Below are 22,873 nucleotides of genomic sequence, written 5' to 3' on the forward strand. Positions count from 1 at the left end.
TGGTTCATTGAACAAGCATGGGAAACGGTGTTTAAACCCGTTACAATGAAGATCTATTAATTATTTTTTATTTTTTTTGAAAGACAGGGTCCTGAAAAGGGACGTTTCTTTTTTTGCTGAGTTTAGTTCCTGGCTGTGTCTTACAAAATGACTGTGCGCATTGGCTCTAGTTGTTTTTAATAGAATAGCCTGACATGTTATTTTTTCAGCTCTGATTTTACTCTAGGCATACAACACAGTTTATAGGCCTAGTGTTTTAGTTCTTTGTATTCTTAACATTTTCAGGTCACTGCTCTTCTTTTTTTTTATATATTTTTTTTTAACACACCAGAGGGCAAGTGAGCTGGGGTGGCTTTGTGACCTTTAGGTTAACCTTTTGAACTATGACTTAGTGCCGTATGGCTGCCCACCACCAAGCAGATATACTTCACGAGTTAGAACAGCCATAAACACCGCCTATTTCTACAATTTATATTCTTAACATCTGGTTGTAAACCTAACCTTAACCAAATAAACCTTAAATAAAATAAGACCAAAAACCACATTTTATGATATAGCTAAATGTAACTTTTTGGCTGTGGTAACTAGTGAAAGGCCTAGGTGGTTATGTCCTTTCTTCGGAAATGTGCACTTGTTCACTTCACTCTCCTTCACGGATTTAACAGCAAAGGATTCTAAGAATCGGCTGGAGGGAGTTAATTTAGTCAATGATTGTTATATTTCCCAATTGTTAAATCCATTCAAGAAAGTGTGGAAGCAGAAGGGTCGGGAGACAACCCTACAGAGGGGTACTATTTGCTCTCTTCAGGCTGAGAACCAGCATGAGGTTTACCTAGTAGTGGAATGTGAATCCCCATAACTTATTCAGGGCTCCAGACTAACATTTGCTTAGAGTCAGACAAATCTAATACATTTGAGGTATCTTCTAATGTAATTCACTATGCTTTATTAAAAGGTGTAATAGATTACTAGGATTTAACATCTAACATGTCCAAGCAGGAATGATTTATTCAAATGATTTTGATATGCATCCTAATCCAGTGATTGTCATGAATTTTGGACAAATAGGCATTTTTCTTTTGTTATTTTACTGTCAAAATAGGGCTTTCTGTTCAATGTAGATACATTTTTCTTTATGTGCACGAATAAGGCTTTTAAATACTGAGCGAGCGAAATTGTGCATCGGCCATTGCAAGTGTACTTGGTCTCCATTGTACATCATTTAAATTTTTTTTGTTTTTAGGACATAACATTTAATCAAGGCCCAGAGGGGTATATGGCCAATATACTATGGCTAAGAGTTGTTCTAAGGTGAAACGTGGAATGCCTGGGCCATATTCCATAAACCCTGAGGTGCCTTATTGCTATTATAAATTGGTTACCAAAGTAATTAGAACAGCAAACTATTAGTTTTGCATCATACCCATATTGTCTTTATATACCACGTCTTTCAGCATTCAGGGCTTGAAACACCTGGTTTATAATTAGAGTTAGCGATCTAGCTAATGTGTTTTGAGTTTCCACTTCCTCAGGTGGTGAATTAGCACCAATTTGAATTAGGCCTATCTTGATTGTAAAAAAGTATGCTTTGAGCACAGTAATGATCGTTAAGAAATAAACATTTATACCTACAGAAAGCTGAGACCCTCTTAATGTGGATGATTAGTTGCATCCCAATTTGCAACTAATAGTTTGACTTTTTTTTTACCCCCTTTTTCTCCCCAATTTCGTGGTATCCAATTGTTAGTAGTTACTATCTTGTCTCATCGCTACAACTCACTGCGATGCAGTGCCCTAGACTACTGCGCCACCCGGGTGGCCATAGTTTGCCATTTGTCTACTACCCAGAGTCAGATGATCTCATGGATACCATTTGTATGTCTCTGTGTGCAGTTTTAAGGTAGTTTCGTGAGCCATTGCTAGCTAGCATTAGCACAGTGACTGGAAGTCTATGGGAGCAGCTAGCATGATACTAATTGCCAAAATTTTGCACTATCCCTTTAAGTGGCGAGCAAACCCAATACATGAGAATAGATTGGCTGGCTGCCTGCCATGGATAGGCCTACACCTGGATTGGATAAATAGGAAATCATCAACTTTCAGATTTTCTTCTTTGACCACACTCCTCATCTCCTCCATAGGACGTTTTCTGTTGAAGACACTAGATTTGTTTCTATAGAATCCCTACCAAACAACTCTACTCTTGTCCCGCAGGCAGGCCAATCCCTCAAAATATGGTTTGGTGCATCAGAACTACGAGGTGGAAGAGTTGTGGGACAAGCGCAGCAAGGAAGAGGAAGCTCTGCACAGCACGTCTCCCCCCTGCACCCCCCGGCAGATGAAACGCATGTCGGGGAAACACCAGAAGAACCGCCAAGGTCAGGGAAGGTCGGCTAGACGCTCTCCTAACAAGGGTAAGTTAGGGGGTTAAGATGTAGTCAGACGTAGAGAGGACAGGGGAGTAGTGTGGTAAACACATCAGGCAAACGCCAGAGAAACAGCCAGGGCAAGTCATCTGGACGCTCTCATAACAAGGGTAAGAGAGACATGAACATTAGATAAACCCACTCTACCTGTTAGGGTAACTGCAACAAACATAGTGGCCTGCATTTGGAATGAGCCAGTAGCAGTGAATAAAGGAACCATAACATGTGGATTTTCTTGACAGGTAAAGGTTCTATAATTAGTATTGATTTTCCACTCTCTCTCTGGATCTCAGCAGACAAGCAGACGTCACCCTCCAGCCCATCCCAGCCCCAGCCCAACCCCAACAGGCTAAGCGAAGGGGCAGAGCGAGACCAAGACAAAGGCCCCCACCTCCAGCCCCCGGAGGCCGAGCAACATAACTACAAGTTGGGCAAGAAACAGACCGACCCTTCTGAGGGGATCCAAATAAACAAACAAGAAAAGAAACAAAGCGAGGATCAACAACACAGCTACAAACAGGGTCAAAAACAACGTGCCACCCTGCGCTCCAGCGAGAGAGACCACAAGAAGACCTTCCACGGTTCCTTCATGCTGGACCCGCTCTCCAAGACTTCTAGCCCCTTCAGTGGAGGCTCAGCCCTCAACATGGACCCCAGGAAACCCTACCTGTCACTGGGCTGTGGCAGCGGCAAGCTCCTGGTCACTATGCCCCACCCCATGGCCCATCGCACCCACCGCCAGACTTCCCGTACAGACTGCCCCGCTGATAGACTCAAGTTCTTTGAGACGCTGAGGTTGTTATTGAAGCTGACATCCATGTCGTCCAAGAAGAAGGAGAAGGAGCAGCGCGGCCTGGAGAACACCGCCTTCCTGGCCCAGAACAATGACGTATTTATTCACTGACTTATTTACAGATTTGTTTATTCACTTATTTATGCATACTAGTGTATTTTTATCTTGCTCTCTCTCCAACACCCAGGTGGTGTGGCTGGAGCTCCAGGCGTGGCACGCGAGACGCTCCGTCAACGACCAGGACCTGTTTCTGTTCACAGCTCGTCAGGCCATCCCAGATATCATACACGAGGTCCTCCACTTCAAGGTTAACTACCACAGCCTAAGCCCCAGCACCGTAGGCCTTGGGCAACCTGGCCTGCGGACGGGGGTAGGAGTGGGAGTACCAGGGGCATCTCCAGACCAGGGGGCCCAGAGGACTCTAGTGTTCACAGAGTCAGGCTGTGGAGGTCCAGGCCAGGTGCCCAAACAGAGGTCTCCAACCCAGGGCTCAGAGACAGTTTCTGGGGAGGAAAGGGACTCTAACCAGCCTGCTGCTGGTGGAGCTCCAGAGACTAACCACGCTGCTTCAGTTGACCCATGGGGCTTCAGCGCCAACCCCTCCTCGGCAGTAGATGCAGCGGCCCCCCTGGGTTCCGGGGCGGGGTACAGGGAGCACCTCCAGCGCCAGCGGCTGGCCTTCGAGCAGGTCAAACGGGTGATGGAGCTGCTGGAGTCAGTAGAGGCTTTGTACCCGTCCCTGCAGACCCTCCAGAAGGACTATGAGAAGTACGCAGCCAGGGACTTCCAGGGCAGGGTGCAGGCACTCTGTCTCTGGCTCAACATCACACAGGTACGGTGGGGGATGGAGGAGGGTTTTACTATATGCACATTCAAAGTAATACCAGAGCTGGTAAATGGGAATGGGATTGTCCTCTTAATGGCAAAGCAATCCCTTTTTTCTCTCTTCTGTGGTCCTAGGTGGCTCAGTTGATAAAGCAGGGTGCTTGCAACACCAGGATCATGGGTTTGACCATTACTTCAAAATGTAACCAATAGGTGTGAAAAATGTTTGTATAAAAACGTCTGGTAAGTGGCAATATATCTGTTATTATATTAGGATCTCAACCAGAAGCTGCGTGTCATGGCCACAGTCCTCGGCCTCCGGGACCTCTCCCGTATCGGCTGGCCTGTCTTCGAGATCCCCTCGCCACGCTGTTCCCGCGGCAATGACGACGAAGATGAGGATGGGGGGATATACTGTCCCACAGCCATCTACAGACCCTTTGTAGATAAGGCCTTGAAACAGATGGGTCTGAGGAAACTGATCCTGAGGCTACACAAGCTGATGGACCCCTCCCTCCAGAGGTCCCGGGCAGCCCTGCTCAGCCACATGCCTGCACAGGAGGTAAGAGAGCGAGAGCTGCCATATTGTTTTAATGTGGTTTTATACAAGAAAAGGTTACATACGAGTAGGCTTTGATGGGATCCAGATTGTCATACCTTCATACTGACCTTGTGCCAAACCGGGATATTTGGTAATACTGGCTGGTACTGAACACGAGGCGCTTTTTTCAAACCTAACTGATCTTCTGTTATCCGAAGGTTCGCAATGCTAACAAGTACATGTAAAATCACATAGCGAATGCTAACAAGCCCATTGCGTACATTTTCTAAAGTATTTGCAGGACAGAAATCTCAGCTCATACAAGTAACTCAAAAATGCTAGTCAGTTTGCTGCGCGCACAAAACAAATATTACACAGCTAAGCTCTTGATTCGGGAGGGGATTCTGCTCTTACTAAGCAAAGCTTGATTTTGGAAGAAGCTGACCACTTAGCTAACTAGCGACTAAATTAGCAAACCTAATGGACAACACTTAGGCTTCTACTTCCAGCTTATACACAATATATACATTTTACAATAGTTTTATTTTGTTTGGTGTTAGTCCTGGCCTTCCGCTAACCTTCACCTCTCCCATATATTGCTGATGTCCATCCAGTTTGATTTCTATTTGCCATTTATTTTTTAACTGCTATTTCACAAAAGTTCTGAACCCATATACATATTACACACAGTACATTTTAGACAGATAGTTAACTTAATAATTAAGATATCTGGCAAACATTTATACTGAACAAAAATATAAACGCAATATGCAACAATTTCAAAGATTTTACTGAGTTACAGTTCATATCAGGAAATCAGCCAATTGAAATAAATTCATTAGGCCCTGATCTATGGATTTCATATGACTGGAAAGGGGTGCAGGCATGGGTGGGGAGCCAGGCCCACCCACTGGGGAGCCAGGCCCAGCCAATCAGAATGAGTTTTTCCCCACAAAAGGGCTTCATTACATACAGATACTCCTCAGTTTCATCAGCTGTCCGGGTGGCTGGCCTCAGACGATCCCGCAGGTGAAGAAGCCGGATGTGGAGTTCCTGGGCTGGCGTGTTTATACGTGGTGTGGTTGTGAGGCCGGGTGAACATTCAATCCTCTGGCAGCAGCTCTGGTGGACATTCTTGCAGTCAGCATGGCAATTGCATGCTCCCTCAACTTGAGACATCTGTGGCATTGTTGTGTGACAAAACTGCACATTTTAGAGTAGCCTTTTGTTGTCCCCAGCACAAGGTGCACCTGCGTAATAAGCTTCTTGAGGTGGATGGAATATCTTGGCTTAGGACGAATGTTCAACAGGGATATAAACAAATTTGTGCAAATGGAAAATGTCCAGGATCTTTCATTTCAGCTCATGAAATGTGGGACCAATACTTTACATGTTGCGTTTTATTTTTATTCGGTATAGTTGTGAGTTCCATACTTTAACAGCACCTGACGCGTGCTGAACAACAGTGAGTGACTCACAAGGCTCCGGTCTCTTGTCATTGTGTGCTTGTAAACAAACACCACGTGACTGGGGACTACCCAGAAGTTTCATAATTAATCATTGTGACCGGTGAAATGTGGAATGCAATCGTCTTTTATCTCCTAACACGTTGAGCAAATTGACTTCAGGTATTTATTAGAAAGTAGATAGAGATATTGAAATGTATTGAAAAAAAACTGTAGTGGATGGTCCTTGCTATCCGGGAACCTTGGGACGACCCCCCCCCCATTTGAAGTTGACATTTAAAATGGTTATGGTTAGGTTACGCCTTGATCACACCGATAGCGTCATTGAGCAAGATGGTACGCAGCATCATCTGGATATGTGTGCAACAGAAGTCCATTCACCTCCTGCTACCATTTGTCAAGCCGTCTACACATACAGTGTGACACATACATTCGATAAATCCAACATTTGCACTGCACAGAAAGCACTGCAACTGCCTCTGCAACGCAATGCAGCGTTCCATTGGAAATGAATGTGCTTCTGGTGCTATGATCCTGTCGGTGTGATCAAGGCGTTAGGGTTTAGGGTAGCGATGTCCCAAGGATCCTGGGGACATCGCTACACAAGCTCACAGAACGGGACCGCCAAGTGCTGAAATAGGTAGGCCGTACAAATCGTCTGTCCTCGGTTGCAATGCTCACTACTGAGTTCCAAACTGCCTCTGGAAGCAGCTCGCTGCCATTGGACTCTGGAGCAGTGGAAACGCGTTCTCTGGAGTGATGAATCACTCTGCACTGTTTGGTAGTCCGACGGGCAAATCTGGGTTTGGCGGATGCTAGGAAAACGCATCCTGCCCGAATGCAGGGTGCCAACTGAGAAATAACGTTTTGGGGCTGTTTTTCATGGTTCGAATTAGGCCCCTTAGTTCCAGTGAAGGGAAATCTTGAAGCTAGTCAGAATTTGGAAAGCAAATATGAATGCCAATCATGCAATGTTTATTTTTTTTGCACAATCACAAATTACCCTCATTTATACATAATTACAGTTAAATTGATTTCCAACAAAGCTGTCACTGCACTCTCAACTGTGACTGGTCCATGTGTTATCCTAACAAAGTGCTCTCTCAGCTGTGACTGGTCCATGTGCAGAAACACAGTGTGCACAAAAAGCTATCCATAAACATTCAGGATTAGAGGTTGACCGATTCATTGGAATGGCCGATTTTTAATTAGAGCCGATTTTAAAGTTTTCATAACAATCGGAAATCTGTATTTTTGGACCCCGATTTAAAAAAAAATATATACTAATAATTTTTTTTTATACCTTTTTTTATTTAACAATGACTGCCTAGGAACTGTGGGTTAACTGCCTTGTTCAGGGGCAGAACGACAGATTTTCACCTTGTCAGCTCAGGGGTTTCAATCTTGCAACCGCACAGTTAACTAGTCCAACGCTCTAACCATTGCACTCCACGAGTAGCCTGCCTGTTACACGAATGCAGTAGAAGCCAAGGTAAGTTGCTAGCTAGCATTAAACTTAACTTATAAAAAACAATCAATCATAATCACTAGTTATAACTACTAATCCAGTTTATAGCAGGCAATTGTGTCATTTTTCTTGTGTTCATTGCACGCAGAGTCAGGGTATATGCAACAGTTTGGCATGCCTGGCTCATTGCGAACTAATTTGCCACAATTTTACGTAATTATGACATACTTTGAAGGTTGTGCATTGTAACAAGAATGTTTAGACTTAGGGATGCCAACCGTTAGATAAAATACAGAACGGTTCCGTATTTCACTGAAATAATAAACGTTTTGTTTTCGAAATTATAGTTTCCGGATTCGATCATATTAATGACCAAAGGCTCGTATTTCTGTGTGTTATTATGTTATAATTAAGTCTGATTTGATAGAGCAGTCTGACTGAGCAGCAGCAGGCCCATAATCATTCATTCAAACAGCACTTTCGTGCGTTTTGCCAGCAGCTCTTCACAAGCACAGTGCTGTTTATGACTTCAAGCCTATCAGCCTAATGGCTGGTGTAACCAATGTGAAATGGCTAGCTAGTTAGCTGGGTGTGCGCTAATACTGTTTCAAACGTCATTCGCTTTTAGATTTGGAGTAGTTATTCCCTTTGCGCTGCAAGGGCTGCGACTTTTGTGGAGCGATGGGTAACGATGCTTCGAGTGTGGCTGTTGTCGATGTGTTCCTAGTTCTAACCCAGGTAGGGGCGAGGAGGGGGACGGAAGCTATACTGTTACACTGGCAATACTATAGTGCCTATAAGAACATCCAATAGTGAAAGGTATATGAAATACAAATGGTATAGAGTTCTATAAATACTATATTAACTACAACCTAAAACCTCTTACCTTGGAATATTGAAGTCTCATGTTAAAAGGAACCACCAACTTTCATATGTTCTCATGTTCTGAGCAAGGAATTTAAACGTTAGCTTTTTTACATGGCACACATTACTTTCTTCTCCAACACTTTGTTTTTGCATTATTTAAACCAAATTTAACATGTTTCATTATTTATTTGAGGCTAAAATGATTTTATTGATGTTTTATATTAAGTTAAAATAAGTGTTAATTCAGTATTGTTGTAATTGTCATTTATTACAAATTTTAAAAATTTAAAAATCTTCCGATTTTAATCGGTATCGTCTTTTTTGGCCCTCCAATAATCGGTATCGGTGTTGAAAAATCATAATCGGTCGACCTCTATTCAGGATGACTAAGTCACCTTCCCTGGGGCCCTAGGAGGGAAGGCTTGGTCTCTTCTCTCTACGAGGTGGTAAATTATCTGTGAAAGCAACAACAGTGTGCTCACATACTCAACTTGTAAACAGCAAGAGATTTAGCTAGGAATGTACACTGCTCTTGTTAGGGCTATTTAAAATAAAAAATATTCTCAGTTGTCCAGTTGAGTTGACAAGTTGAATACTTAAGAGGTTTGGAAACTGCATTCCACTGTCCTTACCTCATCCTCTCCTTCTCTGTAGTTTGTCAATATGCTAACCTGTCTGTATTGTGCATTTTTCTATGTGTGTGTGTCTACCCCTAGTTCACAGACTTCCCAGACCCCATGCTGTACAGTGACTACCTACCAGAACTGTCCCGCCACCTGTCCTCCTGTAGCGCCCCCTATGGCCCGGAGCTGGGGGCAGACCAGGTCTCTTGGGAGGAGCTGTTGGACATGGACCTCCCCTCGTTCCGACCTGCCTTCTTGGTCCTGTGCCGGGTCCTGCTGAACGTGATACATGAGTGCCTTAAACTGAGACTAGAACAGAGACCTGCAGGGGAGCCGTCACTGCTCAGCATCAAACAGGTCAGCAGGCACACTGTTTTCTTTATTGACTGATTAACGCTATTGGGCCGACCAGAACCTCAGATGTTGTCATTTTTAAAGCACAGTTCTATTATCTATGGTGGATGTGTAACCAGGCCAGCCTAGTACAGCTTGGCCTGCTCTGTTTGGCTCAGTAAGATGAAATGGTTAGGCTATATGTTGATGCCCATGCTAACCGGTGTCTTCATCTGTCCTGTAGTTGGTGCGCGAATGTAAGGAGGTGTTGAAAGGTGGTCTCCTGATGAAGCAGTATTACCAGTACATGCTGAGGCGGGTGGTCACAGACCCCCAGGGACTCCAGACCAATGCCAACATAGACGAGTTTGAGGACGACCTCCACAAGATGCTAGTGGTAAAACAGACTTACTGAGTCAGGATTAGGGTTTCCAGAAATTCTCGATGGAAGAGTTCTGAGGGAATAAGCAGTATATCCGGGAATCCTCCAACCAGGATTTCTGGGAAACCAGAGAATTGTAGATGTTTTGCAACCTAGTTAGGATCGTCATGAAATTAATATGAGGCATTATGAGGGGGTCATGCATGCTTATGTCAAGTTTTATAATGCATTATAACTGCACCATAACATCGACAAGATCAAGAACGACCTCCACAAGATGCTGGTGATAACGCAGACGTCTTACTGAAATTCCAAGAACACAGGATGAGATGTTACTATCCTTTGTGCAAGCACTTCCAAGAGTTAATGAACAGTGAGCCTGGTGAAATTTGGGGAGCGCATCGTCAGTAGTGTACCTTTGGTTCCTAGGGTGTTTTGGCCTTTCACACTATACACCCTCCCCAAAGGCGGCCAGCGACAGGGTGATCAATCCTACGCTTGCGTCCCATTTCCCAATTAGTCATAGGAGTTGCCTTGTTGTTGATAGCCAACATCCCATGGGACTATGCATGGCAAGGGTGTCCTCCCTGAGTCCAGCATTGTTGACCGCATACCTCCTGGCCCTCTCACTTCGGGGCCCAGCTGGGGTCTATCCTCTTCATCCAGAGCCACTGACTGCTGCCTTCTGCCGCCTCCGATACAGCTTTGATTGCCGAACGCTGGCTCTGGCCCTTAATTCCCAGGTCTCTAAGCAATCTGGTTGTAGATGTTGCCACAAAACCTCTGCAGCCCACCTCCACTGGTCGGACTTCTGTGTTCCAGCCATGATGCCGTGCTTCGGCAGCTAGATCAGCATAGCGCAGATGTTTTCGCTCATAAGCCTCATCTACTGAGTCCTAAACTGTAGAAGATGCATTGAATCTCCACTGAAAGTGCTTTTTAGTCCTGGATTAAGTTAAATCTGCGTCTGGGAAAATAGGGCCCTGAACCTCTAACGTGTGTGTTGCTCTCAATGGTACAGCTGTAGAACGTTTTGAGGATTCAGCGTGGCGGAGGTGACGTTGCCTACCCTCAATACCTTGGGTCGGCCTGTCAGGAAGTTCAAAGGAGGTTTTCAGACCCAGAGTCTTAATCTTGGTGTAGAGCTTGGAGGGGACAATAGTATTGAGCTGTAGTCAATTAACAGCGTTCTCACATAGGTATTCCTCTTATCCAGGTGGGTGAGGGCAGTGTGGAGAGAAGTTGAGATTGCGTGATCTGTTGGGGAGGTATGCAAATTGAGTGTGTCTGGGATGGTGGAGTTAATCTGTGCTATAACCAGCCTTTCAAAGCGCTTCCTGATTACAGGAGTGAGCTCTACGGGGTGGTAGTCATTGGCCCGAAGCCTTAAGAGTTCTTGAGGACAGGAATGATGGTCGTCTTAAAACATGTGTGGATAGCAGCCTGTGACAAGGAGAGGTTGTCCCAGGTCTGGTAGAGCAACATCATTGGGCAGATCACGGTTGGGTCTTCCTTTGTAATGCGTAATGGGCTGTAGCCCCTCCACATGCGGTGGTCGTCGGAGCCTGTGTGGTAGGATTCCACTTTACTCCTATATTGTCATTTTGCTAATTTGATGACGCTACGGAGGTCATAGTGGGACTTCTTGTACTTGTTCCTGTCCTCAGCCGTAGCATCAGGGTTGTCTACGATAGCTCTGTGCGCGGTAGCCCTGCTCTTTAGTTTAGCGCCAACCTGTGTTAATCTTGGGCTTTTGATTGGGGGACAATGTTGCCGATGCATTTTCTAATGCAACCGGTGACTCCGGGGGATAGCTCGTCGGCGGAGTCTCAAAACATATTCCAATCAGCGCTAGCAAGGCAGACCTGTAGCATAATCTCTGATTCTGGTGACAATTTTTCAATGAAAAAAACAGGTACTTCCTGTTTTTGAGTTTCTGGTTGTAAACAGGAAGTAGGAGTACATGATCTGATTTGGCGGATGAGGGAGGGCCTTAAATGCTTGCTTGTTGGTAGAATAACAGTGGTCTAGGACTTTATCGCCCCTAGCGAATAGGGTGCTGTTTGGGACTCATTCAGATTAGAGGTGTACTGTATGAGAGGCTGGACTGAGGCTCAAAGGTATAGCTCCTGGTAAATCTGCTTGAGAACACTGTGTGCTGATTTCTGGTGTGAGTGTTTTAACCAACCACTGCAAAGCTGAAACAGCACATGGTAGGTAGGGTGTGGCAGGAATTGGTTTTAGTCAATCACTGATTACTTCTCAGGAATTTAGGCGGCAGAGTTTTCTTTCCTCGCTGTCGGTCTTTTTCTCTGAACAGACGGCTTGCCGGTAGTCTGATAAAAGCCTGATAAAACACTATGTTCCTGAATTCCAAGAAGGCTCAGAACAACAGAACTCTTAGGGAAAAAGTTTAGTCTAGTCTACTGCCTGCTGCCAGCACTCAACACTTTCCTTTAGGAATATCACAACCCTGCCCTGAAGAGCAGAGCATGGAGTGGGGCCTGCAGAGCATGGAGTGGGGCCTGCAGAGCATGGAGTGGGGCCTGCAGAGCATGGAGTGGGGCCTGCAGAGCATGGAGTGGGGCCTGCAGAGCATGGAGTGGGGCCTGCAGAGCATGGAGTGGGGCCTGCAGGGCATGGAGTGGGGCCTGCAGAGCATGGAGTGGGGCCTGCAGGGCATGGAGTGGGGCCTGCAGGGCATGGAGTGGGGCCTGCAGGGCATGGAGTGGGGCCTGCAGGGCATGGAGTGGGGCCTGCAGGGCATGGAGTGGGGCCTGCAGGGCATGGAGTGGGGCCTGCAGGGCATGGAGTGGGGCCTGCAGGGCATGGAGTGGGGCCAATACAATAAGAATGAATGTATCTCTGCCATCTGCTGATGAATACAGCGCAACACCACCAGATGGTTATAGGGTTAATTTGTGTTAGGATAAGGGTGGCGATATCACAAGCTAAGTTTATGTCCCAATTTGTGACAGATTTTCATGAGAATATTATAGAATCTGTTGTTGCGGATAAAAGGCTGTACGTGATGACGTAAGGCCAATTGTGCAACGCCCCATGGACCTCCCGGTCGCGGCAGAGCCTGGGCTCGAACCCAGAGTCTCTGGTGGCACAGAGACCACTGCGCCACCCGGGAGGCCCACTCTAGCAATTTTAGTTTTGTTACAAACTGTTGCGATAGATGGCAAACTTGCCCATTCTGGTTTTCTCACATGCGTGTTCTCTAGGCAGTTGGCTGATAAAGTGGACACTGGACAGATTAGGGTATATGATGAGATTGATAAAAACAAAATAGTTGTTACTTGGCAGCTAAGCATCGATCTTTATGTCACTAGCATACAAATGAAGACCCTTAATTTTATTGGAAAGGAGCATCAGTCTCATCACTGTGCACTTTCACCATCCTGCAGCCTAAACTGCATGCTTTTCCAAGTAGCAATGGGAGGACCACACAACATAGCATCGCGGGACTACAAATGTACCTCAACATGGTTATTCTATCAACAATTGCACAATAAATTGTTTCCACTGCAATTTGTTGCATAATACAATTTTACCAACACAAAAAGATCCCACCATGTCAAACGAAGAAATTGTCTGTGGACATTTATTAAATTGTAACGATACTTCCTCTTTCCATCAGAGCTGTCGTGATTCTTTTGTTTTATACAGCATGACTTGACTGGCATAAACAGTGGACAATCATACGGTGGAGAAACCATGTTGTTAAAACATACATTTAGGAACTAGATTTGATTATCAAATGTCTCAAACTTGAGATGATACTAACTGATGCATACACCTTTTTATTTAAATGACTAACATTGGAAATACACCTTCCTGCAGGTAGGCAAAAATATCCACTTACCTGATAATCACCACACATTCATCCCTCTGTCTGCAGGTGTACTTTGACTACATGCACAGCTGGATCCAGATGCTGCAGCAGCTTCCCCAGGCCTCCCACAGCCTGAAGAACCTTCTAGAGGAGGAGTGGGACTTTACCAAGGTCATCACCCCTTACATCAGAGGTGGGGAGGCTCAGTCTGGGAAACTCTTCTGGTTAGTGTTTGACTGATTTTGTTTCTTTGTTCAATTGTATCTCATGTTGAGTGTCTATACTCCTTGGAAGCATCCAACTTGCTCCCTCTTTAACATTGTTTTTAGTTAGCTCCGCTTGGCAAAGATCCCCTGTCTCTTCTCGCTCGCAGTGATATTGCTGGGATGCTGCTCAAGTCCACTGGGGACTTCCTGGACGCGGGCCTGCAGAGGAGTGGTGATGAATTCTGGGAAAGTGCCGATGACAGTACAGTCTCAGACGAGATCAGGTATGTCTTGTTTTAGATGGTAGGAACTGCCAGGGACCTCATATGATATTATCATACTTAGGTGCCAAAACAGTATGTATTGCAATAATTACATTTTATGTTCCAAACGTATTGCTCATTTTGTATAGGTCTGCTAAAGAGAGATGAGAGTGAATGAGAAAATGGGAAAAAAAAGTGGTGAAAAACCTTGTTGGCTCACTATTTCAAAAGAAGATGAAGAACAAGCTATATGATGAAAAATACCTGCATTTGTGGTACAGCCGACTAGCGCCAGCTAACACAACTTTGCAAAAAGTATATACACAGAGTATACAAAACGTTAACATCTGCCCTTTCCATGACCAGGTGAATCCAGGTGAAAGCTATGATCCCTTATTGATGTCACTTGTTAAATCCACTTGAATCAGTGTAGATGAAGGGTAGAGACAGGTTAAAGAAGGATTTTTAAGTCTTGAGACATGGATTGTGTATGTGTGCCATTCAGAGGGGGAATGGGAAAGACAAAAGATTGAAGTGCCTTTGAACAGGGCATTGTATTAGGTGCCAGGCGCGCCGGTTTGAACTGCAACGCTGCTCAACAGTTTCCTGTGTGCATTAAGAATGGTCACCACCCAAAGGAAATTCAGCCAACTTGACACAACTGTGGGAAGCATTGGAGTCAATATGGGCCAGCATTCCTGTGGAAACCTTTCGACACCTTGTAGAGTCCATGCCCCAACGAATTGAGGCTGTTCTGAGGGAAAAAGGGTTAGGGTGCAAATTTAATTTAAAAAATATATATTTTTATTAAACAAGTCTGTTAATAAGAACAAATTCTTATTTACAATGATGGCCTACCCCGGCCAAACCTGGACGATGCTGGGCCAATTGTGCACCGCCTTATGGGACTCTCAATCATGGGCCGGTTGTGATACAGCCTGGAATCGAACCAGGGTCTGTAGTGACGCCTCTAGCACTGAGATGCAGTTCCCTAGACCGCTGCACCACTCAGGAGCCCCATTAGGAAGGTGTTCCTAATGTTTGGTATACTCAGTGTATATATAGATTTATACAACAGGTGGGTCTAATCATGAATGCTAAATTCGCATTCCAGCCGGTGTCTATTCCACAAGTTACCACCGGCTAAATCTATGATGTTAAAATGCCTATTTACTCTGTTCCATCTGACTGCACAATCCACTTTCTCATAAGCCCAGCCAGGTAATTTATGAACTTGATCTCCACAATAAAAAGCATCCAGACATTATCTCACATTTCTTTTTGAATAACATTTAGTTTTCAACAACAAAGATTTCTATAAACTTTGCTCTCTACAGGCAGGCAGCTTTTCTCAGACATTCAAAATCATGTATCAGGATAGTTTTTATGGATATATATACAAAGAACTATCAATAGAAAGCAGATCAAATGAAACTAAGTGCAGCAAGTTTGCAGTATTCCCAGCTCCAGCTTGAAGTGATTGTGTTAGCTGTGTTGTTGGTTAGCTCCTCTGAATAACAGTGTCCTGACGAGAGAGCACATTTTCTATGTCAGGTGAAATCGTGCCTCATTAGCTCATTGTTAAGGATGTATCCAAATAAATGTCACTAGAAAACAGCTTATGCAAATGCAGTTACATCTGTTATTCTGGCTGCACTGTTTGACCTAACTGTAAGTTAGCCATAGTTGGCTAGTTAGCAAGCAAAGGATAAGAACGTTGCCAGCCAGTATGGCAATGGAACATTTAGAATGAACAACTGGGTCGCTTGCGTCCATAGATACAGAACAAAAAGTCTGAACGACTGTGTCGTTCAACCGAATCTATAGAACAAACGACCAGCCGGCTTGGGTAGCAACCCTAGATTTGTGTCAGGGCTATATCTTGTGGAAGGATGAAATGGTATGAATAAAGTCAGCAAAATAAAGTTTTTAATGAAAATATGTCAATCATTATTTGAATATGTTGGTAACCCGTTGTATAAAAGTGATAATGCCCTCGAAGCCAGTGTGTTTGGAGGATATATTGGCACGGTTTTCCTCGACTTTGTCTCGAGCCTAGCACCTGTGCTATTAAATCCTTCAAACACCGGCTTCTCGGGCATTATCACTTAAATATGTACTGAACAAAAATATAAATGCAACAATTTCAAAGATTTAACTGGGTTATAGTTCATATGAGGAAATGAGTCGGTTTAAATTAATTGAATCAGGCCCTACTCTATGGATTTCACGTGACTGGGCAGGGGTGCAGCCATGGGTGGGCCTTGGTGGGCATAGGCCCACCCACTTGGTAACCAGGCCCAGCCAATAAGAATGTGTGTGACTATATTGTACATTTTTGTACATTTTTGTACATTTTTGATTTTTACAAATTGATACTTGGAGTCCAAGCATCGCGATAATATTGCGATATGTAACAATGAATTACCCCCCGTCACTATTAGATATGACCAAGTGAATTCCTCACTGTTAGGATAATAAAGTGAACTTGACTTTCTAAGAGGCTAATGTTGAGCTGGTTTGTTGTCCTACTAGGCGGTCGGTAATTGAGACGAGCCGGTCACTCAAGGAGCTGTTCCATGAGGCTAGAGAGAGGGCGTCCAAAGCTCTGGGCTTTGCCAAAATGCTCCGTAAGGTGAGAGACAGCAGTTTTTTTTTCTCCCCCCATTTTCTTCCTGCTTATTTTTACTTGGCAAATGCACAGATGTATTGTGTATGTAAGTAAATGTATGCTGTGTTTTTGGTTATGGCTCACTTGTAAAAAAGAGAAGGAAAAAAAAGGATAGCTATCTCAATGTGACTTCCCAGGTTAAATCTAGGAAGTATGAACATAAAATAATTGTGTATTTTGAGTGCTCTGACTCCCTCTCTCCACTACAGGACCTGGAGATTGCTGCAGACTTCAGCATTACCAGCGGGGTACCATGCCTCCTGGAGGCCCTCATGGAGAGAAACTATGTCAAGGTGCCTCATTTTCACCCTCCGTGCTATTCACTCTGTTCTACAGCGGGCCTGGGTCAATCCATTTCATGAAGTTTCCATTCCAGAACTAAACTGAAATTCCAATATTCATCATTGCTTTTTCAATGAAAATGGCATTTCGATGTACTTCCTGAATGTCCCTTCCCTTTCTGAAGGATGAAAATGCTAACTTGTCTGCCTGATTGTCTGCAGGTCCAGATCCCAGGGCTGGAGGAGCTGGAGGTGTTTGTCCCCTGTTCCCTGATGAACCAGCGGGCCCTCATCCTGCAACTTCTTAATGCTGCAGCTGGTAAGGACTGCAGTAAAGAGCCTGATGAGATGATGGCAGAGGACGAGGCCTACCTGCTGATGAGCAAGCACGGAGCAGGAGACTCGCCTGGCGAGGCAGGCCAGGCTGCGGTGCAGTGGCAGTGGGACGGGGAGCTGGTCAAACTGGTGCCTCAGATGGAGACTGTGGACACGCTACGGGCCATGAAGGTCGGTTGGTGGGAATTCTGGGAACAGGGTTTATTAACCAATTTGCAGTGTGCCATGACAAGGTGTGTGTGATCCCATCTCTCATTCTGAAGTAGATTATTAAGCCTGATTACAATGGGAACCTATGTATAACATGTGTAGCTGCTTTGCACTAACATTGTACTGACAGATGATAGAGAAGAGAGACTGATGACTTGACTCAAACTCAGCTGTTAGACTTGGCTGTACTATGACTCGTCCTCAAGGAATTGAGACTTGACTCTGACTCTGTTAGACTTGAGACTACACACTCATCCTTAAAGACTTGAGATTGACACTGACTTGCTTAAAGTGATGCAGCCGGCCCACCTGGTGGCCCAAAGGGATTGATTGTTTTCTTAATATATTGATCAGGTGGAGAACCTGCTCCTGATAGTGATGCAGTCAGCCCACCTGGTGGCCCAGCGTAAGGCCTTCCAGCAGAGCATGGATGATCTGCTCACCCTCCACAGGGAACAAACCTCCAGCCAGCCCCTCATCGCCCGCTCCCTGGAGCAACTCAAGGTACCATCCACTGTATTTATTTACCTTGATCATGTACTGCTTTTCATTTCCCTGTTGTAAATAAATATTCACTATTAAGCCCAAGTTTATTGAGCTGTTATTGGGTAAGTTCACAAATTACTTTGCACAAATGTCATGTTTATACTGCAGTGAGAGCTGTGAAAAACAGTCATGCACATAACTGTTGTCTTATTCTACATCACATTGTTTTCAAAATCTGTTAGCTTTCTCTCTCCTCGATTAGACTTTTCCTGTGTGGTGTGTCTGGTTGAAGCAGCCCTCATAAAATTATGTATTTTTCCTTTTAGTTAGTGTTTTTGACTCCCTCTCTAACTCATTATTTCGCTTTTTCTTTCCATTCCTCCCTTTTCTCTCTCTTCTCCCACAGAATGAAGCCTTACAGCTGTGTATAAAGATCAACACAGCCATCGACCGGGTGGAGTACATGTTCACGTCAGAGTTTGAGGTGGAGGTGGAGGAGTCTGAGTCGGCCACACTACAGCAGTACTACAGAGAAGCCATGATACAGGGATACAACTTTGCCTTCGAGGTTAGATAATAATACAGAATATTATAACGGTTGGGTTGATGATAAGCAGTGTTGTAGCAGTCCAGTCTCCAGACACATAGTGTCTCTGTCTTGTCTCGGTGTCAGATACATTTGTACTCTGTCTCAGGACAGTGAGGACTTTTCCGGAGACCAGCGTAGTAAAAAACTCATAATTATCAGCTTATGTTCAGTCAGCACATAACCACTTCAAAACTCATAATTATCAGCTTATGTTCAGTCAGCACATAACCACTTCGCCAGGTCACATGTTCTTAAAACATGAATACAGTATGTTAACAGCCTTTAGAACTATTATAGACCATGTTTGTGCAGTGGCAGACCTATAGTGTGTAACATGTTGGTGATTCTGAAAGGAACAGCAACAGTAATACTAGTGCACTTTTTCTGGAGGCCAGTGGTGTAGTGGGGGGTATACGTGGGCCAGTGGTGTAGTGGGGGGTATACGCGGGCCAGTGGTGTAGTGGGGGGTATACGCGGGCCAGTGGTGTAGTGGGGGGTATACGCGGGCCAGTGGTGTAGTGGGGGGTATACGCGGGCCAGTGGTGTAGTGGGGGGTATACGCGGGCCAGTGGTGTAGTGGGGGGTATACGCGGGCCAGTGGTGTAGTGGGGGGTATACGCGGGCCAGTGGTGTAGTGGGGGGTATACGCGGGCCAGTGGTGTAGTGGGGGGTATACGCGGGCCAGTGGTGTAGTGGGGGGTATACGCGGGCCAGTGGTGTAGTGGGGGGTATACGCGGGCCAGTGGTGTAGTGGGGGGTATACGCGGGCCAGTGGTGTAGTGGGGGGTATACGCGGGCCAGTGGTGTAGTGGGGGGTATACGCGGGCCAGTGGTGTAGTGGGGGGTATACGCGGGCCAGTGGTGTAGTGGGGGGTATACGCGGGCCAGTGGTGTAGTGGGGGGTATACGCGGGCCAGTGGTGTAGTGGGGGGTATACGCGGGCCAGTGGTGTAGTGGGGGGTATACGCGGGCCAGTGGTGTAGTGGGGGGTATACGCGGGCCAGTGGTGTAGTGGGGGGTATACGCGGGCCAGTGGTGTAGTGGGGGGTATACGCGGGCCAGTGGTGTAGTGGGGGGTATACGCGGGCCAGTGGTGTAGTGGGGGGTATACGCGGGCCAGTGGTGTAGTGGGGGGTATACGCGGGCCAGTGGTGTAGTGGGGGGTATACGCGGGCCAGTGGTGTAGTGGGGGGTATACGCGGGCCAGTGGTGTAGTGGGGGGTATACGCGGGCCAGTGGTGTAGTGGGGGGTATACGCGGGCCAGTGGTGTAGTGGGGGGTATACGCGGGCCAGTGGTGTAGTGGGGGGTATACGCGGGCCAGTGGGGGGTATACGCGGGCCAGTGGGGGGTATACGCGGGCCAGTGGGGGGTATACGCGGGCCAGTGGGGGGTATACGCGGGCCAGTGGGGGGTATACGCGGGCCAGTGGGGGGTATACGCGGGCCAGTGGTGTAGTGGGGGGGTATACGCGGGCCAGTGGGTGTAGTGGGGGGGTATACGCGGGCCAGTGGTGTAGTGGGGGGTATACGCGGGCCAGTGGTGTAGTGGGGGGTATACGCGGGCCAGTGGTGTAGTGGGGGGTATACGCGGGCCAGTGGTGTAGTGGGGGGTATACGCGGGCCAGTGGTGTAGTGGGGGGTATACGCGGGTCAGTGGGGGGTATACGCGGGTCAGTGGGGGGTATACGCGGGCCAGTGGTGTAGTGGGGGGTATACGCGGGCCAGTGGTGTAGTGGGGGGTATACGCGGGCCAGTGGTGTAGTGGGGGGTATACGCGGGCCAGTGGTGTAGTGGGGGGTATACGCGGGTCAGTGGGGGGTATACGCGGGCCAGTGGTGTAGTGGGGGGGTATACGCGGGCCAGTGGTGTAGTGGGGGGGTATACGCGGGCCAGTGGTGTAGTGGGGGGGTATACGCGGGCCAGTGGTGTAGTGGGGGGTATACGCGGGCCAGTGGTGTAGTGGGGGGTATACGCGGGCCAGTGGTGTAGTGGGGGGTATACGCGGGCCAGTGGTGTAGTGGGGGGGTATACGCGGGCCAGTGGTGTAGTGGGGGGTATACGCGGGCCAGTGTGTAGTGGGGGGTATACGCGGGCCAGTGGTGTAGTGGGGGGTATACGCGGGCCAGTGGTGTAGTGGGGGGTATACGCGGGCCAGTGGTGTAGTGGGGGGTATACGCGGGCCAGTGGTGTAGTGGGGGGTATACGCGGGCCAGTGGTGTAGTGGGGGGTATACGCGGGCCAGTGGTGTAGTGGGGGGTATACGCGGGCCAGTGGTGTAGTGGGGGGTATAACGCGGGCCAGTGGTGTAGTGGGGGGTATACGCGGGCCAGTGGTGTAGTGGGGGGTATACGCGGGCCAGTGGTGTAGTGGGGGGTATACGCGGGCCAGTGGTGTAGTGGGGGGTATACGCGGGCCAGTGGTGTAGTGGGGGGTATACGCGGGCCAGTGGTGTAGTGGGGGGTATACGCGGGCCAGTGGTGTAGTGGGGGGTATACGCGGGCCAGTGGTGTAGTGGGGGTATACGCGGGCCAGTGGTGTAGTGGGGGTATACGCGGGCCAGTGGGGGTATACGCAGGCCAGTGGGGGTATACGCAGGCCAGTGGTGTAGTGGGGGGTATACGCGGGCCAGTGGTGTAGTGGGGGGTATACGCGGGCCAGTGGGGGGTATACGCGGGCCAGTGGGGGGTATACGCGGGCCAGTGGTGTAGTGGGGGGTATACGCGGGCCAGTGGTGTAGTGGGGGGTATACGCGGGCCAGTGGTGTAGTGGGGGGTATACGCGGGCCAGTGGTGTAGTGGGGGGTATACGCGGGTCAGTGGGGGGTATACGCGGGCCAGTGGTGTAGTGGGGGGTATACGCGGGCCAGTGGTGTAGTGGGGGGTATACGCGGGCCAGTGGTGTAGTGGGGGGTATACGCGGGCCAGTGGTGTAGTGGGGGGTATACGCGGGCCAGTGGTGTAGTGGGGGGTATACGCGGGCCAGTGGTGTAGTGGGGGGTATACGCGGGCCAGTGGTGTAGTGGGGGGGTATACGCGGGCCAGTGGTGTAGTGGGGGGTATACGCGGACCAGTGGTGTAGTGGGGGGTATACGCGGACCAGTGGTGTAGTGGGGGGTATACGCGGGCCAGTGGTGTAGTGGGGGGTATACGCGGGCCAGTGGTGTAGTGGGGGGTATACGCGGGCCAGTGGTGTAGTGGGGGGTATACGCGGGTCAGTGGGGGGTATACGCGGGCCAGTGGTGTAGTGGGGGGTATACGCGGGCCAGTGGTGTAGTGGGGGGTATACGCGGGCCAGTGGTGTAGTGGGGGGTATACGCGGGCCAGTGGTGTAGTGGGGGGTATACGCGGGCCAGTGGTGTAGTGGGGGGTATACGCGGGCCAGTGGTGTAGTGGGGGGTATACGCGGGCCAGTGGTGTAGTGGGGGGTATACGCGGGCCAGTGGTGTAGTGGGGGGTATACGCGGGCCAGTGGTGTAGTGGGGGGTATACGCGGGCCAGTGGTGTAGTGGGGGGTATACGCGGGCCAGTGGTGTAGTGGGGGGTATACGCGGGCCAGTGGTGTAGTGGGGGGTATACGCGGGCCAGTGGTGTAGTGGGGGGTATACGCGGGCCAGTGGTGTAGTGGGGGGTATACGCGGGCCAGTGGTGTAGTGGGGGGTATACCTTATTTCAGTGGGCATTGCCTATACCCACTTCTTAATCCCTACTGATGTGTAGCGGAGGTATATGACTTATTAATGATATAGTACAATAGAGAAATTATGCACAAAGTAGCCTACACAATTGCAAAGCACGTGAAATATATAAATATGCACACAGCCTAGTTTCAGCTGAAAATCATCTGCAGGCAGCAAGAGTATGCAGCTGTCCACTGGTTTTGGCATGGAGCAGCTCACAGAATATTGGCATCGGTAGCCGGTAGGCATTTAAATGTATGATATGGAACAGTAAAGGCAACAAAGGGTCTGCAAACCAGGGATTGTAAAAGTTTAGTCTGAAGTGTTGGTTAGTCGGCTATTTGTGATGCGCAATTGTCATCATGCACTGTTTGCATTAGGGGCGTAGACATGGGTGGACTAAGGCCCACCCACTGGGGAGCCCGGCCCTGTCAGGCCCACCCAATCAGATTGATGTGGTTTAAGCATTGTTGTGGTCTTATACTATCACATGTTTTTTGTGAAATCAGAAAAATGTATAGGAGAACTCAGAAGAGAAAAAATAGGAAACCGTATGATTTTTCACACAGGGTGCCTTTCCTTCGCTGGA

The 22,873-nt window shown here is 47.6% G+C and overlaps 1 protein-coding gene across 4 annotated transcripts in view; it reads left to right on the forward strand.

Annotated features, from left to right (window-relative positions):
- Positions 1-22,873, forward strand: part of LOC109882110 (mitogen-activated protein kinase kinase kinase 4) — a 61,424-nt gene that overhangs the window by 18,824 nt on the left and 19,727 nt on the right. For 3 of the 4 annotated variants that reach the window (XM_020474199.2, XM_020474201.2, XM_020474202.1), the window contains exons 2-14: positions 2,215-2,414; positions 2,720-3,315; positions 3,407-4,051; positions 4,319-4,606; positions 9,103-9,366; positions 9,587-9,739; positions 13,632-13,789; positions 13,939-14,055; positions 16,570-16,669; positions 16,915-16,998; positions 17,209-17,493; positions 17,887-18,036; positions 18,425-18,586. In XM_020474199.2, coding sequence (XP_020329788.1) covers positions 2,215-2,414; positions 2,720-3,315; positions 3,407-4,051; positions 4,319-4,606; positions 9,103-9,366; positions 9,587-9,739; positions 13,632-13,789; positions 13,939-14,055; positions 16,570-16,669; positions 16,915-16,998; positions 17,209-17,493; positions 17,887-18,036; positions 18,425-18,586 — 3,202 coding nt within the window. The remainder of the gene's footprint in view (positions 1-2,214; positions 2,415-2,719; positions 3,316-3,406; positions 4,052-4,318; positions 4,607-9,102; positions 9,367-9,586; positions 9,740-13,631; positions 13,790-13,938; positions 14,056-16,569; positions 16,670-16,914; positions 16,999-17,208; positions 17,494-17,886; positions 18,037-18,424; positions 18,587-22,873) is intronic. The other variant, XM_020474200.2, reaches the window with a different exon arrangement.

The sequence above is a fragment of the Oncorhynchus kisutch genome, linkage group LG11 (assembly GCF_002021735.2).
Source record: "Oncorhynchus kisutch isolate 150728-3 linkage group LG11, Okis_V2, whole genome shotgun sequence".
Lineage (NCBI taxonomy): Eukaryota > Metazoa > Chordata > Actinopteri > Salmoniformes > Salmonidae > Oncorhynchus > Oncorhynchus kisutch.